The following is a 14371-nucleotide window of genomic DNA, read 5'->3' as shown; positions in this document are numbered from 1 at the left end:
TTTCAGTTCTCAGGAAAAAGGGTCATGTTTTTGGACTTTGTCCTGATTCAGGATAAAATTGCTGTGTTAAGAGATTTGTGTTTTCTGCCCCTCCAGTCAGTCATTTGCTAGTGAAACTGGTTTCTCATTATCCATACAACTGGACAGTCCTTTTATTAATATTACTAAATGCTTGGCCTCTATGGAAAACCTTGTGGCAACAACTTCCACATGTTAATTGTTACTTTGCCTGCACCCTGAAGAGTTTACAGGTCAGCTTGTTACAAGCCTGTACAGCACTTAGAATAATGGGGCCCAGTTTCATGGTAGGGTCTCCTAGGGAGTGCTGTAATACAGATATGTAGGTTTCCTTTCAATTTCTCTTGTTCTAGTATCACCAGCAAGTAGTGATGCTCCTTATGTACCAGTACAGATGTGGGTGCACTTTAGGGAGGTAGTGAAAAATGCAAAGCCTGGGGCTGCAGGTGGTTATGAGGTAGTCCCATCACATGAAGTGTTCTGGGCTTCCCTTCAAGTTAAGTGATGATCTTGTGGTAAGAAACCAGTGCTTAAGTCCTACTGCTTCCTACACATCTGAAAGATTCTTACTTTAATAAGAGAGTGTTCTCATCTTTTTCTCATTCCCTGGATAAGCGATTCTGTAGTCTATTGACTAACGTATCCACAGGAAAGTTATTTACTCACCACCATTTTATCCACATGAAATGTTCTTTGGTAGCACACGCCTGACTGGGTCACCACAATGCCTTGTCCATGCCTGTGGTCATCTTGCCATATCCCAATGTACCTCTCCCCTCTGGAACACAAGACAGGAGGCCCTCATACACCACCATTGGAGAACTTTGCACAAGACCATTGAGAACTAAGACAATGAGCCAGCTTCACACCAGGTAAAAGAAGGTGCTTGCTTACACCTGCTGTGAGTTTGATCCTTATACTGTGGACAGCTTCTGAAAGACGTCAGGGATTGTTTGAACGTCCACTTCATTTAAAAGTGTGAATTAGAGACATATTTAGTAAGTTGGGAAAGGCAGACTGGATGGCTCTGGTGACTCGCTATCCAGAGTGGTGCCACCGGTCAGGTCTCTTTATCTCATGTGTGTCAGACCCTTCCCCCCCAACCTTTTAATGTTAGCCCAGATGTCACCCATCAGTGTAGCTGCACAGGTGAAAGCCTCTCTACAGTATATACAATGGAAGCCACTATTTACTCTCCTGATGCTTTCCCCTGTTTCAAAAAACTCTACTTGACAGCAGAAAAGCAAGGCTAAAATTCCAGCATAGATAAAGCCTGAACGTCCACTAGGGCATACATTTCCTGCGATGCAGCCAATGGGGTTGTTTCTCCTCCAGGCTTCCCCCCAGCTGTCACACGGTTCTGTGCAGACTGGGGCAAAAGGAACAGTTTCTATGGGTTAAAAGCATTGGTAAGGATTTTGATATCCCCTCCCGGTTAACCACACCCAGCCCAGAGACAAGGTAGAATCTTCTAGAGAGCTCTGGTACCCAAGGAGGATGATCTGCTCTGAATGAGGCAGCTCTAAGTCTTACATCTTGGTAGGAAGGCAACAGGGACCAACCTTAACCTGAAGGAAGTACTGACTGGACTATGATCATGGCCTACTCAACACTCCTACCCGACGAACAGCAAAAGACTAGATCCTAGTGTCCCCTTTGTAAGTGGAACCAGAGAACATCAGCTTACAAGCCCATGAGTGACTGAGGGACAGGATATAGTCCAGCAAGCTAGAGCTGTCCACACATGGCAAGTCCTCCCATCTTGGCGACATGCTAAAGATTTCCTACACAAACCCTTATCAGCAGGTCAGTTGATTGTGCAGGAAGCCTTTGGAAAGCCAGGGAGATCTTTTGCTGATCAAAGCTTGAAGCTCAGTCCACATACTGTTGATCTAACAATGCCACTTTTCAATGTTCGTTGACCCTACATCAGTAACATACTTAACCATCCAGCCACAACACACAGATATACATTTCCATTTTCCAGAAAAAAAGTGTCATGCATGCAAGGAGCCCCCACTTTCTACAGCCATCCTGCACACAACTTGCAGAACATTAGTCGTCCTGACATCATTGCAACTCAGACACTGCTATTGCTGCAAGGGATTTGGCTGCAAGGGGCACTCATGGTTCTAAACTTGATATTCTCACATCATTACATTGTTCCAAGGCAGTCATATGGGTCAGCACACCCACATCCATATCAGGTCATTTCAGGTGTTACCGCTAGAGGCTAAACTTTGATGGAACCCTTTATCTGTTGGAAAGTGCAGTTCCATCAAAATCTAGTCACCTTGCAAACTTGAGTCAATTTTCATTTTGGAGAACAACTAGAAAGGAGTTCCAACCACCTCTATGTCCCACTTCAGGATTTTCAAATGAAGGATTTCAATTTTTTGCTTTGAAAAAAATTGGTTTGGAAAATTTTAGTTTTCAAAACAGAAATAAGGTTGAAATCAAAATGATGCGTTTCAATCGACCCAAAATTAGGGTTTTCTAAAATGTTTCTTGCATGGAGAATTTCAAAGTGTTGGGGGTTTGTTCTAAATTGGAATGAAACCCAGTTTAAAATCCTTTGTGAAACAGAATTCCCAACCCTCAGCACAGCTCAAACTTTGCATAAACTTTGCCCATCTCAAGCTCACGTTGAATATGCTTCAGACCAAGGAATGCTGAAAACCCAAGTGTTGTGAACATTTCCTCAGCTCCCTTCCATAGCATTACCTGTCCTTGTCATCCCAGACTCCATATCCATTCTTCTTGTCATTATCCCATTGCCCTGTGTACTTAAATGGCTGCTCCGCTGAAGCGTTTTCCAGGATGCCAAATCCTTGACGCAGATTATCGTTAAAGTACCCTTTGTAAACCATCTCATTTCCATACCTAGAGAGAGAGAGAATGGACAGCATCATCATCTTTAAGATCAATAGGCACTACCTATTTCTCTTGCTGTTGCCCTTGCTTGGTGCTAGAGGACTTCAGTTTCCTGGCAGCAGAGTAACAGCGGTGCAGGCTTTCCTAACAGCATGCGTCAAGCCTGCCCTATGAGGCACCACTTACAGCAACAAGAGTAGATGGGCCTAGACAACCGGAACCCCAAATCTAAACCTTGAATTTGGATGCTCCTCTAAGGGGGGGTAGTTCAGTCCTTAACCTCTCAATGGAGACTGCCAACAAGGGTACCGGAGTGTGTTATATCAACACCTGTTCGCTAGGAACTGGGATTGAAACCCACCTGGTTTCACTCAGGTTCGCAGCCAACTAGGCAGATGGCAACTACTGGGTCTCTCCTATCCTCAGCTGGATTGGAGATAGTATAGAGCCTCTTATGTTTTGTTTCTAAACCCACCAGCCACCCAGGCTTCAGAGAACATAGGCTGGGGAATAAGCCAGCCCCTAGTCCTAATTCTTATACATGCCAATGCTTCTCCCTCTGCCTCTAGAAAGGAAACAATGAGGAGAGTTACAGGGCTACTGTGAAGGTTAGATGATGTTATGCTCTGAACATGAGATACACTATGCAAGTGGTATAGCTGAGTTCCCCTTATATGGCCTATTTGTAATCTAAAACGATTAACCTTTGAATGTAGTTAGAAAACTGTTGCTATGTGTCTCAGTCCAGTCAACAATGCAGGTATATTCTGCAGAACATTATGAACCTAGACATTAAAAGCCAGCATTAAAAGAGCCTACCATAGTATTTGCCACTTTCGCTCACTCCATCAACTACCCTTTCCCCAGAAGGGGCAAGTACTTGCTGCTTCAAATGCTGGCAAACCCAGAATGCATTTGGCCAACTGAGCAGTGTTCGACATGGAGACGCTCCTTGCGGATTCCTGGGAACGTCTTTCATTCTAAAGCATGATTTGATAGCCCAATTCAGCCTGCGTAACTAGACGTCATCACAGGAAATCCAGCAGAGTCACACAATAGGTCTGACTCCCACTCCAGAGACCTAAGTTGTATTCTCTACTGCCACCAATCTGAGAGGGTCAGAGCAAGGTTGGCTAGAGCTGAGACGGCAGAGGCATTGGTGGGTATTTAAAAAATTAACTATGTCAGGATCAGAATAGCCAAGTTTGTATTACAGAAGCACCAACAGCTCTACAGCAAGGATCAGGGTTCCACTGTGCAAGGTGCTATACAAACAAGAGAATATGGCCCCTGTCCCCATCAGTCAACCTGGGCTGGAAGTTAGAGGGTTATGTACAACCACATTCCAGTTGAGAAGGCCTGTTTTGGAGTCCTGTGTTTGCTGAACAAGGATGACGGGGCATTACGATGCAGAATATGGGTGTTTCCCTTGCTTGGATCCTTTTAGTCTGGGGTCCACCCAGCTCTCCTATAGTTCAGGGACAGCAAACCCTGTAGTGGAGCAGGAAAAGGGTGGCACGAACCTAACACCTCTCAATGGGAAACACTTATAGGAAACCCAGTCAGAACTGATGTTACCCTCTATTCCAGTGTTTCACTTGACAGGACTCCAGGTCCGTGAGTCCTCCCGGAAACCAGATCCAAGAGCCCACTGCTACGCCAACCACCCTGTTTGCTTCAGCGGTCTGGGAGAACAATTACAGCCCTGCCTTCCGAAGGTGAAGGTGCACATTTAGCCCACACAGCATGCCAGGCAAAAGAGACAGGAGAAAACTGTGTGTGTCATTAAGATCATCAAGGAGTGATGCTCTCAGTGATGCACACACAGCACGCACAGGCTAAACAGAGGACAAGACACCAAGATTGTTCTAGAAAGTAGCTGACAGACCCCAAAACGCTAGTCCTATCATGGTACAGAGAACCTGCAGTGTCCCATGGCCGCTGCTACCTATGTTAAGGCCCACAGGCCGGGAAACCGGACCAGGGCCCTGTGATATTCCCAGGTCAGGGTGGGCAAACTTTTTGGTCGGAGGGCCACATTTGGGTTCTAAAACTGTATGGAGGGCTGGGTAGGGAAGGTTGTGCCCCCCCCCCCACCCCCTATCTGGCCCCTCCCATTTCCTGCCCCCTGACACCCTCCTCAGAACCCCTGACCCATCCAACCCGCCCTGCTCCTTGTCCCCTAACTGACCCCCTGGGACCACACCTCCTATCTAACCCCCCTGCTCCCTGTCCCCTGACCCCTATCCACACCCCTTCCCCCAGCCAGGCCCATGGGACCCCACCCCCTATCCAACCCCCCCTGCTTCTTGTCTCCTACCTGCCCCCTCCCAGGATGCCCTGCCCCTAACTGGCCCCCCGGGACCCCACCCCACACCCCAAGCCCTCTTTCAAATGCGTCCCTGTGAACGCGGGTGGAGGACTCAGGAGGAGCAGGGGCAACCATGCAGCCGGAGAGAAGCAGCGGTTTCCCCTTCAAAGCGTCGCTTCTCTCAGGACGACACCAGGCGGCCGCACAGCCGGCCAGACAGAAGCAGTGGTTCTGCCGGGGGTCTTCCTGAGTCTTCCAGCCATGTTCCCACCACCCGCACCGCCTGCCTGCTCCCTGGAGGCTGCAGGCGAGCCTCCCTCCCTGCTCTCTTGCCCAGCAGGCCCCCACGGTATGGCAAGGTGAGGCTGTGGTGAAGGGGGGACAGCTGGGGGTGTGGGGGGCTAGGGGCTAGCCTCTCCGGCTGAGAGCTCAGGGGCCAGGCAGGACAGTCCCATGGGCTGTAGTTTGCCCATGTCTGTCCTAGACATAAGATTTTAGATCTGTGAATCAATCACTCAATCAGCCACTCCACCCTGCCCCTCCAACCCCATGCTGCTGCAAAACAAGGCAGTGTGGAGCCAGGCCTTGGGGCAGCAAGAACGGTAGATTCCTTTCATGGCCTGCCCTGTGGTATGTTCTTCTGTGACTGAGGGGTGAGCAGCCACCCGCAAAGCAGTCAGGAACGTGTGCTCCCTGGAGGCCGTGCTCTGAGCACTACTTACTCACAGATTCCATAGCCTCTCATTTTGCCTTCACACCAGTGGCATTTGTAGCAGTCATACTTGTCTTCGGAGATGAGTGGGATAAGGCAGATTCCAAACCTAGAGCGCAGACAGGAGACTTCAGCATAAGGGTGGTGCGAGAGGGGGAAGAATAGCTACAGCAGAAGAATTTCCATAGAATCTCAGGGTTGGAAGGGACCTCAGGAGGTCATCTAGTCTGACCCCCTGCTCAAAGCAGGACCAATCCCCAACTATTTTTTTGTTGTTGCCCCAGATCCCTAAATGGCCCCTTCAAGGACTGAACTCTCAACCCTGGGTTTAGCAGGCCAATGCTCAAACCACTGAGCTATCCCTCCCCATTTTTTTTTAAACAGGTGTCACTCCACTACCATCTATACCAGGGGAGGGCAAACTACGGTCTGTGGGCCAGATCCAGCCCATCAGAGCTTTCAATCCAGCCTGCGGGACTACCAGTCCCGTGGTGCAGCAGGGCTAAGGCAGGCTCCCTGCCTGCCCTGTCCCCTTGCCACACCCAGAAGCGGCCGGCACCTTGTCCCTGCAGCCCCTGGGGGAGAAGGGGCAGAGGGCTTCATACGCTGCCCTCGCCTTCAGGCAGCGCCTCCCGCAGCTCCCATTGGCCAGGAACAGAGAACTGTGGCCAAGGGGAACTTCTAGGGTGGTACCCGCAGGCAAGGGTAGTGTGCAGATGGGCCACCTGCCCCACCCCACCCCCAGGAGCCACTGCCGGACATGCTGATCACTTCTGGGAGCCTGCCTTAGCCCCACTGCATGCTGCTGCCACCCCGGAGCCGCTCGAAGTAAGCAGCGCCAAGCTGGAGCCTGCTCCCAGACCCCCTCCTGTACCCCAACCCTCTAAGCCCCCTCCTGTACTCTGCAGCCCTCCTGCTCCCCAAGCCCTTGCCCTGAGACCCTTTCTGCACACCACACACCCCTTCCTGCACCTCAACCCCCTGCCCCAGCCCTACATTCATGGCCCTACATACAATTTCCCCACGCAGATGGGGCCCTCGAGCCAAAAAGGTTTGCCCACCCTGGATCTACACACACAGGGTCAAATCCATCTCTCTAAGTTTCAGTGGATTAACCTCAGGGATGAACTTGGCCCAGATCATCTCCCATTACTCCACTTCATAGGTGAGAGGGGAAAGTGACTGACGCCCGCCCCCAGCTGTAACTATTTGAGCAACAACAACATGTGTTATCCTGTCAATGAGGCAACACATTCCACGTGGGTGCTCTGACAGCTGGGGCTCTAACCCAGGACTGTCTGCGCTAAGTATTGCTTGGCTCAAACAGGAGCTCCCATTAGCTGGCAGCTGTAGTAGACTCTTATTCTCATAACGCCATGTTTCTCTAGAGAGACTGGGCGAGAAAACTCATGCTTTAGAGTTCCACGTCCGCTGACCCTTTAACAGCCAGTCCCCCTGCACTTGTGTTTATAAGCAAGGGAAGCCAGCTTTATAAAAGCTTACCCATGTTCCAGGCCCTCTTTGAAATCCCCAACATGGTTCCGGCCATCAGGCCACTTCAGTGTCCCCCTGCAATTCAAAGCAAGTATAATAAGAAGCAGATCAAGAACAGTTGCAGTTTCTCGAAGTATGCTAGAGCATTAAGAGTTTTTAATACCCATGCTTCTAGCAGAGTCCACTCCTCAACTAAGGTCAGGAAATCCTCCACCCCGGCCCCATAGTATAATTGCATGGAGGGAGTGTCCTAGACCCAAGAGGTGATTGATTGTGCTCCTGGGCATGGATAACGATACCAGGTATGTCTACACGCACAAAAAAAACCATGTTCTTAACTCTGGTTAGCAGCGGAGGTCGACCGCAGGCTCCCCTATAGACTAACAAGCCGCTAGCCCAAGTTAAAAGCAGAGTTGCCGTGTCTTCACTGCTATTTTAACCCAAGTTAAGAGCACCCTTTTTTGTGTGTGCGCAGTGAATACATACGCCAAGTCTGTGCACTCTGGAGCAGAGTTAAGGAATTAATGGGGGATTTATATTAATTGAGGCATTTTGCATAGCCATTGGTTCGTTCAGCTTTGGCAATTCATACAGTTCTATTCCAAGCAGAGAGAAACAGGTCATGGAGATGGTCAAATAAAATGAAGTGATTGTGTCTTCTGACTGGTGCAAATCTGACCCTCAGAATGAGGTAGTTGTGACAAAGCTGGTATCCTGTTATTTCAACTTTTTCTTCCCAAGGTAGAACTAGCACTGGGTAGAAAAGAAAGGTTTTGACAACGTATTTATAAAGATAGATTTTTTTTTCAGAAACTTGTCCACACTAATTGGATCAAAAACCACCCAACATTGCAAAATATTGGAAAAAAGGTTTTCTGCAAAATCTTTCGCATCAAAATTTGGACAAGTAAAAAACGGGTTTCAACCAGCTCCAAGTACTGGCCATGGAGCCAGATTCACTCCATGACTCCCAGGAGGGCACATTCCCCTTACAAGTAGTTCACAAGACTTCAGTGTCTGGCCAACATATCCAACCCACAAAGCATACGCAAAACCCTTTGAGATTTTTCTGCCCTACAAATTAACTGCTCACAGTAGATTACTACTGAGACCAGGACTAGGAGAGCTGGGTTTATTCCTGGTTCTGCTACTAGCCTATAGATTGACCTTGGACAACTCACTGCACTGCCTCGTGCCTCAGTTTTCCCATCTGTAAAATGGGGGTAATGGTACTGACTTCCTTTGTAAAGTGCTTTGAGACTGTACAGCTCCAAGGTTCCCAGTCATGAACCAGGACCCCCAGAATGCTAGGTGTTATACAAACAAAGACAGCCCCTGCCCCAAAGAGCTGACAATCCAAGTATAAAAACCAACACATGAAAACAGACAGGGATTCTGGGTTCCAGCCCCTTGCTAGGTGGGAGGGTCCTAGAGCCTGGATCCATCCCAAGCCTGAATCCCTACACTGCAATTAAACAGCCCCTTTGCCTGAGTCAGCTGGCATGGGTCAGCCACGGGTTTTCAAACTGCAATGTAAACATACCCTCAGTGTCTGTGCCAAAGTGACTCCTGGGTAACACCAGGATAATACTTCCCTTCCTCCCACCTGTGTCTCATCTGGCTAGACGAAAAGCACACTGGGGAAGGACAGTGTTTTACCGTGTGTAAGTAGCACACTACCGTCCTGATCTCATTTAGAAGTTGTGGGTGCTACTAACACAAATCTCCCATTTGGTGCAATCCAAGGGAAAACCATTTGCTCTTCCAAAAGCGACTCATGAACCCAGGGATAAGTTCTCTGTCAGGGATGATTCAGTAATACCCAGGTGGCCGTTTTACCAATGAATCTCCCAGCACCTCACCACCCCATTCTACGATCACTGGCAATATAGTCCCCGTTTTCTGGTGCAAGTTTCACGGCTTCTGTCATTGTGCAGTCAGACAAGGGAATCTATGAATTGTTAGATGTGTAGACACAAAACTAGGGCAGTGTTTGGGGCTCGTAACAAAAAGGGCTTGTGAGTGGAGAGGACATCAATTCTACTGACCCACTCAGCCAGGGCAGGCCAGGTCCAGTCAGCATGTATAATATTTTCTTGTTACCCAGAGGACGTGTTTGCTGATGGAGTTCAGGTCTGGTAAGCATTCAGGGCTCTGTCAGACACGTGTCTTTATAACCATGTGATGCTTTCAACAGCCCTTAGCCACATCCCTAGCTTAGTACCCGGCAGTTTACAGCACAAGCCAGTACTACTAGTAGTACCTAGCGAAGAGGCCCAAGATGGGTCACACACCAGGACTGACTCTGGCAAAGCCAGACGAAGGGAGGCGGCTATATTGCCTGCCTGGTCCCAGCCAGCCTCACTCCCTGAGAACGATAGGTGGCCTCAAAGTTTACACACAGAATTGGAAACACAAGCTGAGGTTCTTACTTGCCATGTGGTTTCCCCCAGTACCATTCACCTTCGTACGCGGCGTTCTTGAATCTACCCTCTGCTCGGAAGACGTACTTGAAGCAGCGATGGAAAGGAGGCTCGCTTCCCTCCCCGGCCTCGCCCCACAAGGGGAAATCTCTCTTCCCATTCAGTGCCTGGCGCACGGCTTGATTCAGCTTCCATTGCCAGACTGCCTGGGGGCACAAAGGGACCAGAGGATTCAGGCAGGAGGTGGGAATGGGAGAAGAACAAATGGCTCCTGACAAGTTAAGTTCCAGGGAAACAGGCAGGCGGCCACCAGCAGGGTCCAATATTACTCGTTTATCTACCCACCACCATGTAATCATGTTGGATCACTGCTCCCACACTAGGAAATTCCTGCCGCCATTTACTCATCTGGGAGCTCAGGTTTCAAGCCGACGGCCTTTTAGCACAACATCCAATAACCACAGTGGAGCATCCCAATCTGGATTTAGGCAGATACATGGCCACCTAATACTTCTAATCAGGACGTGAGCAAGGACTGGACATCCCAAGAATCAGCCTACGAACAAAAGGTGGCACTGGAGTGTTTTGCATCAAAACGTAAGTGCAGTTTTTAGCATTTAAAGCTTTGATGTCTTCTCATTATTCCAACAGCCAGGACGGCCCTGGTATTGCACACAATGAATCTACAGAACGCTGCTGTCACTTCAACTCACCTTCATCTGTAGCTCCTTGGCAGAGAGGAAGAACGCTTCTTCTGGTGTGACGATATGGAGTGCATGCCTGCTAAGCGGAAAGGCAATATTAGGGAGGTGGGGAAAAGCGAGAGCTCTCTCTACAGGCAGTCCAGAGCAAGACTTTACTGCCCTTTTCTGACTACTTTGTACTCAACTTCTGGTTTATGTGCCTAAAAACTCATGGTTCAGGGCATCAGCCACCCACCCACAGGGGTCAGGAAGGGATTTCTCACTCTTCCTCCCCCCAGTGTATTCTGGGAGGTTTATCTCCTTCCTCTGAAGGATCAGGGATGGCCACAGCTGGAGATGAGACACTGGGCAGGGTGGGTCAGGGCTCTGGGGTGGCACTGAGCATTCTTTCTCCAGTGCTTGGCTGGCTGGTTCTTGCTCATATCCTCAGGGAGTAACTGAACGCCACGCTTGGGGTGGGAAGGAACGGTCCCCCAGGTCAGATTGGCAATGATCTTGGCAGGGTTTTTTGCCCCTCTTTGCCACATGTGGGTGCAAATCACTTGGCAGGATTATCTGAGCATCTCACTCAACTCCGCTATTGCAGGGGGCCTTGGGCACTGGTGCACCGTGGTCCCTCCTATTCTCTGCCGGTGGCAGATGACAATCCAGTCTCCTGTGACCTATGATACTTGGGTTGTTGCGTTTGGTGAGGAGATGCTGGGCACGTTAGTGGCCTGTGACAGACAGGAGGTCAGAGGATGATCTGATAGACCCTTCTGGCCTTCAACTCTATGAACATATTTCAGAGACTGACCCATCAGCCAAGTAATTGCCACTTGGATTCAAAGATTTTTAAGACCAGAAGGGATCATTATGACCATCTAGTCTGACCTCCTGAATCACACAGGCCAGAGAGCTCCAGTTGCTTACCCCTGGATTGAGCCCAACAACTTAGATTTGGCTCAAAAACGTCTTCCAAAAAAAGCCACCAGTCTTGGTCCAAAGACATCAAGAGATGGAGAATCCATCACTTCCTTTGGTAGCGTGTTCCATGGGTTAAATCACCCTCATGGTTAGAAGTTTGTTCCTTGTCTTTAATGTAAATTTGTCGGGTTTCTGTTTCCACCCATAAGTTCCTACTATACCTCTCTCCACTACTTTGAAGAGCCCTTTAATGCCTGGTATTTTCCCCCCAGGACAGTACTTACACCCTATATCCGAGTTTTGTCTTTTGAGAAACTAACTAGATAGTGACCGATTTAAGGAGTTCAAAGACAGTTTGAGAATCATCAGTAATAAAATATCAGTAAAACCAGCAGTACACATCTGAACTTCCTGAGAAGGGTCTAAGACAGGATCATGAATAGCCCATAAGTCAACTCCTGCTCACGCAGCCATCAGTTGAGTGACCAGACATCCCAATTTTAGGGGACTTGCCTGCGTCCCGACCTTACATCGGTCAGGATGCCCTTTGTCCCGATATTGGGGACCGTCTGGACCGCAGCCATGGCACCACCACTTGCCACTGCTGGGGCAGCTCCCGGCACCTGCCCGCCAGCAGGATCGCTGCGTGCTGCAGGGGTGGGGCTTGCAGGTGTCAGGAGCAGGCAGAGAGCCCTCCACTCACCCAACCCACGACCCTAGGAGCCAAAAGGGACCAACTTGCCAGATGCTTCCCAGGATAAGAGCCGCCCCAGGTAAGCACCACCAGGACTCCCCACCTTGCCCCCTGGCAGGTCCCTCTGGCTCTTTGGGTGCGGGGGTTCTGTGTGTTGCCAGCGCCTGCAAGCCCCACTCCATGTCTCCAGCAGCTCCCATTGGTGCTTTTCCTGGACAATGGGAGCCACAGACCTCACGCTTGTGGTGGGTGCAGCACGTGGAGAGTCTGGCGACTCCCCTTGCCGCTCTCACCCTAGGAGCCAGGGACCTCTCAGGAGGGCTGGTGAGTGGAGCCAGGGAAGGGGGCAGGGTGTGATGGAGTGAGTGTCTGGGAGGTATGTGGGGGGTGCTGGGAAGTGAGGGTGTGAAGGGCGCTGGGCAGTGGGGGAGGTTTGTGTGTGTCAGGGCACTGGGCAGTGCAGGTCTGTGTGGGGCATTGTGTAGTTGTGGTGGGGCTGTGGGGAAGGGCACTGGGAGGGAGGGGAAATCTTTGTGTAGTGGGAAAATAGCGAGTGGGGGGTTCCGTGTGGGGTGCTGGGCAGCTGTGGTGGGGCTGTGGGCAGGGGGGTGCTGGGCAGGGTGTACGCATACAGCACTGTGCATTTGTGGTGGAAGGCTCCCAGGGGTCTCTGGGCATTGTGGATCCCGGGGGTGCTGGGCAGGGGAGCTGTGTGGCGCAGCATGGGCCCACCCTCAACAGGAAGGGGCACGCTGGTAGCACAGGGCCAGATGGACCAGTGTACTCTGGCTCTGGTCGGGGCTCTGCACCTGTGTCTGTCTCTTCCCCTGCCCCCACTCGCCCAATATGTCCTGATATGTCACTCTTGCGATCTGGTCACCCTACCATCAGTAAGGGGAAGGAGACTGATCCCAAAGTGAATGATTTGAAATATGTGGAGTTGAACCTGTTTTCAAAGCGAAAGTATTTCACATACTTCTCCGGGTCTGGCTTTTCACTGCCGGATCCATCGACCCACACAAGCTTCAGATCAAAACTCTGGCAGTTGTTCCCCTAAAAAGCAGACAGAAAGATGAGCAGTTTGAGAAGAGCAGGTATTACATACCCAGATATTAGCATTGGTCAGGTGATCCAGGGGACAGATTTTTGCATGTAGAGCTGGATGATGACATTTTTTGGCTGAATTTGGGGAGGGCGGGGGGAGAAGCAAGGCAGATTTGGTAACTCCAAAACTTTGAGAATGTCTGTCAGTGTCACCAAATTATTTGTGTCAAAACAAAAGATTCCAAAAGTCTAAATATTTTGTTGTGATACCTTCTAAACCAAAATGTTTTGATTTCCCAGTTTTAAATGGACCGTTTTGACATTTCCTTCACATTAAGAATTCAGAATCCCTTAAATTGCTCAAAATTCAAACAAAATGTTTCACTCAGCCCAATCTTTTTTCCATTCCAGAATTGCCAGCAACCCAAAATAACTGTTATTCACACAGCTCTAGTAGCATTTGACAGCAGTGCATGCATCCCGTGCGGCCCATCCCAATACGATTCCAAGCTGAGCCCCCATTGCTCCCTGCACTGATGTGGGGTAGGGGTGGCAGCAAGGGATGCAGAGAAAGGAAATGCCTTTGAAAGGTGCAGTAGTTCTGGCTACAACTCTGTTCCATGCTTTATTACTTAAAATTTTCCAAACCCTTCTTCCCATCCAGAGTCTATTCGGTCCTGCAAGCATGTAACCACGTGCGTAAGTATTGGCAGGTTGAGGCTTTAGCCTAATCCCCTCAGTTCAAGGGCCTCTCAATCTCATAAGAAAAAAAAAAAAGCTAAGTACACTTCCAACCATGGACATTAAGTAGCATGGATTTGTTATGATGGCACAAGTGTACTAGGAAAGAAAGTTATGCTAGGCCTCTTCTCCCTCCCTACCCAGCTTTCTTCTCTTAATCTCCATTGAAAGTCAAAAACATACATGGATCTGAGCTGGAGCATTTCAAGCTACAGCCAGACTCCACTATGGTATTTGAACCAAAGTGGTGTCACTTTCAGCAGGACTGAGCCTTTCACGATGACGATGTTAGCTCTTTATCCTTCTCCCAGGACCGACTCACCTGAATCAGCACTAGGATGTCATCAAAGAGCAGAACCCGACTGGTTCGGCCCACGCTGGCGAAGATCGGAAGGTTTTTGCTGTCTTCCAGCAGCCTGCGCTCGGGAACACAGAGCCACTCCTGCCAAG

General features: G+C 49.6%; 1 protein-coding gene across 4 annotated transcripts in view; it reads right to left on the bottom strand.

The window, feature by feature from the left end:
• Window positions 1–14371, bottom strand: part of ALS2CL (ALS2 C-terminal like) — a 64988-nt gene that overhangs the window by 15852 nt on the left and 34765 nt on the right. For 3 of the 4 annotated variants that reach the window (XM_050942472.1, XM_050942475.1, XM_050942474.1), the window contains exons 7-14: window positions 14244–14363; window positions 13113–13189; window positions 10546–10615; window positions 9842–10038; window positions 7419–7484; window positions 5926–6024; window positions 2743–2901; window positions 685–796 (exon numbers count right to left, since the gene is read on the bottom strand). In XM_050942472.1, the coding sequence (XP_050798429.1) occupies window positions 685–796; window positions 2743–2901; window positions 5926–6024; window positions 7419–7484; window positions 9842–10038; window positions 10546–10615; window positions 13113–13189; window positions 14244–14363 (900 nt within the window). The remainder of the gene's footprint in view (window positions 1–684; window positions 797–2742; window positions 2902–5925; window positions 6025–7418; window positions 7485–9841; window positions 10039–10545; window positions 10616–13112; window positions 13190–14243; window positions 14364–14371) is intronic. The other variant, XM_050942473.1, reaches the window with a different exon arrangement.

Source organism: Gopherus flavomarginatus, chromosome 2 (genome assembly GCF_025201925.1).
Source record: "Gopherus flavomarginatus isolate rGopFla2 chromosome 2, rGopFla2.mat.asm, whole genome shotgun sequence".
NCBI classification, from domain to species: domain Eukaryota; kingdom Metazoa; phylum Chordata; order Testudines; family Testudinidae; genus Gopherus; species Gopherus flavomarginatus.
The sequence above is the reverse complement of the archived record's forward strand: the minus strand, read 5'-3'. Positions and strand labels throughout refer to the sequence as shown.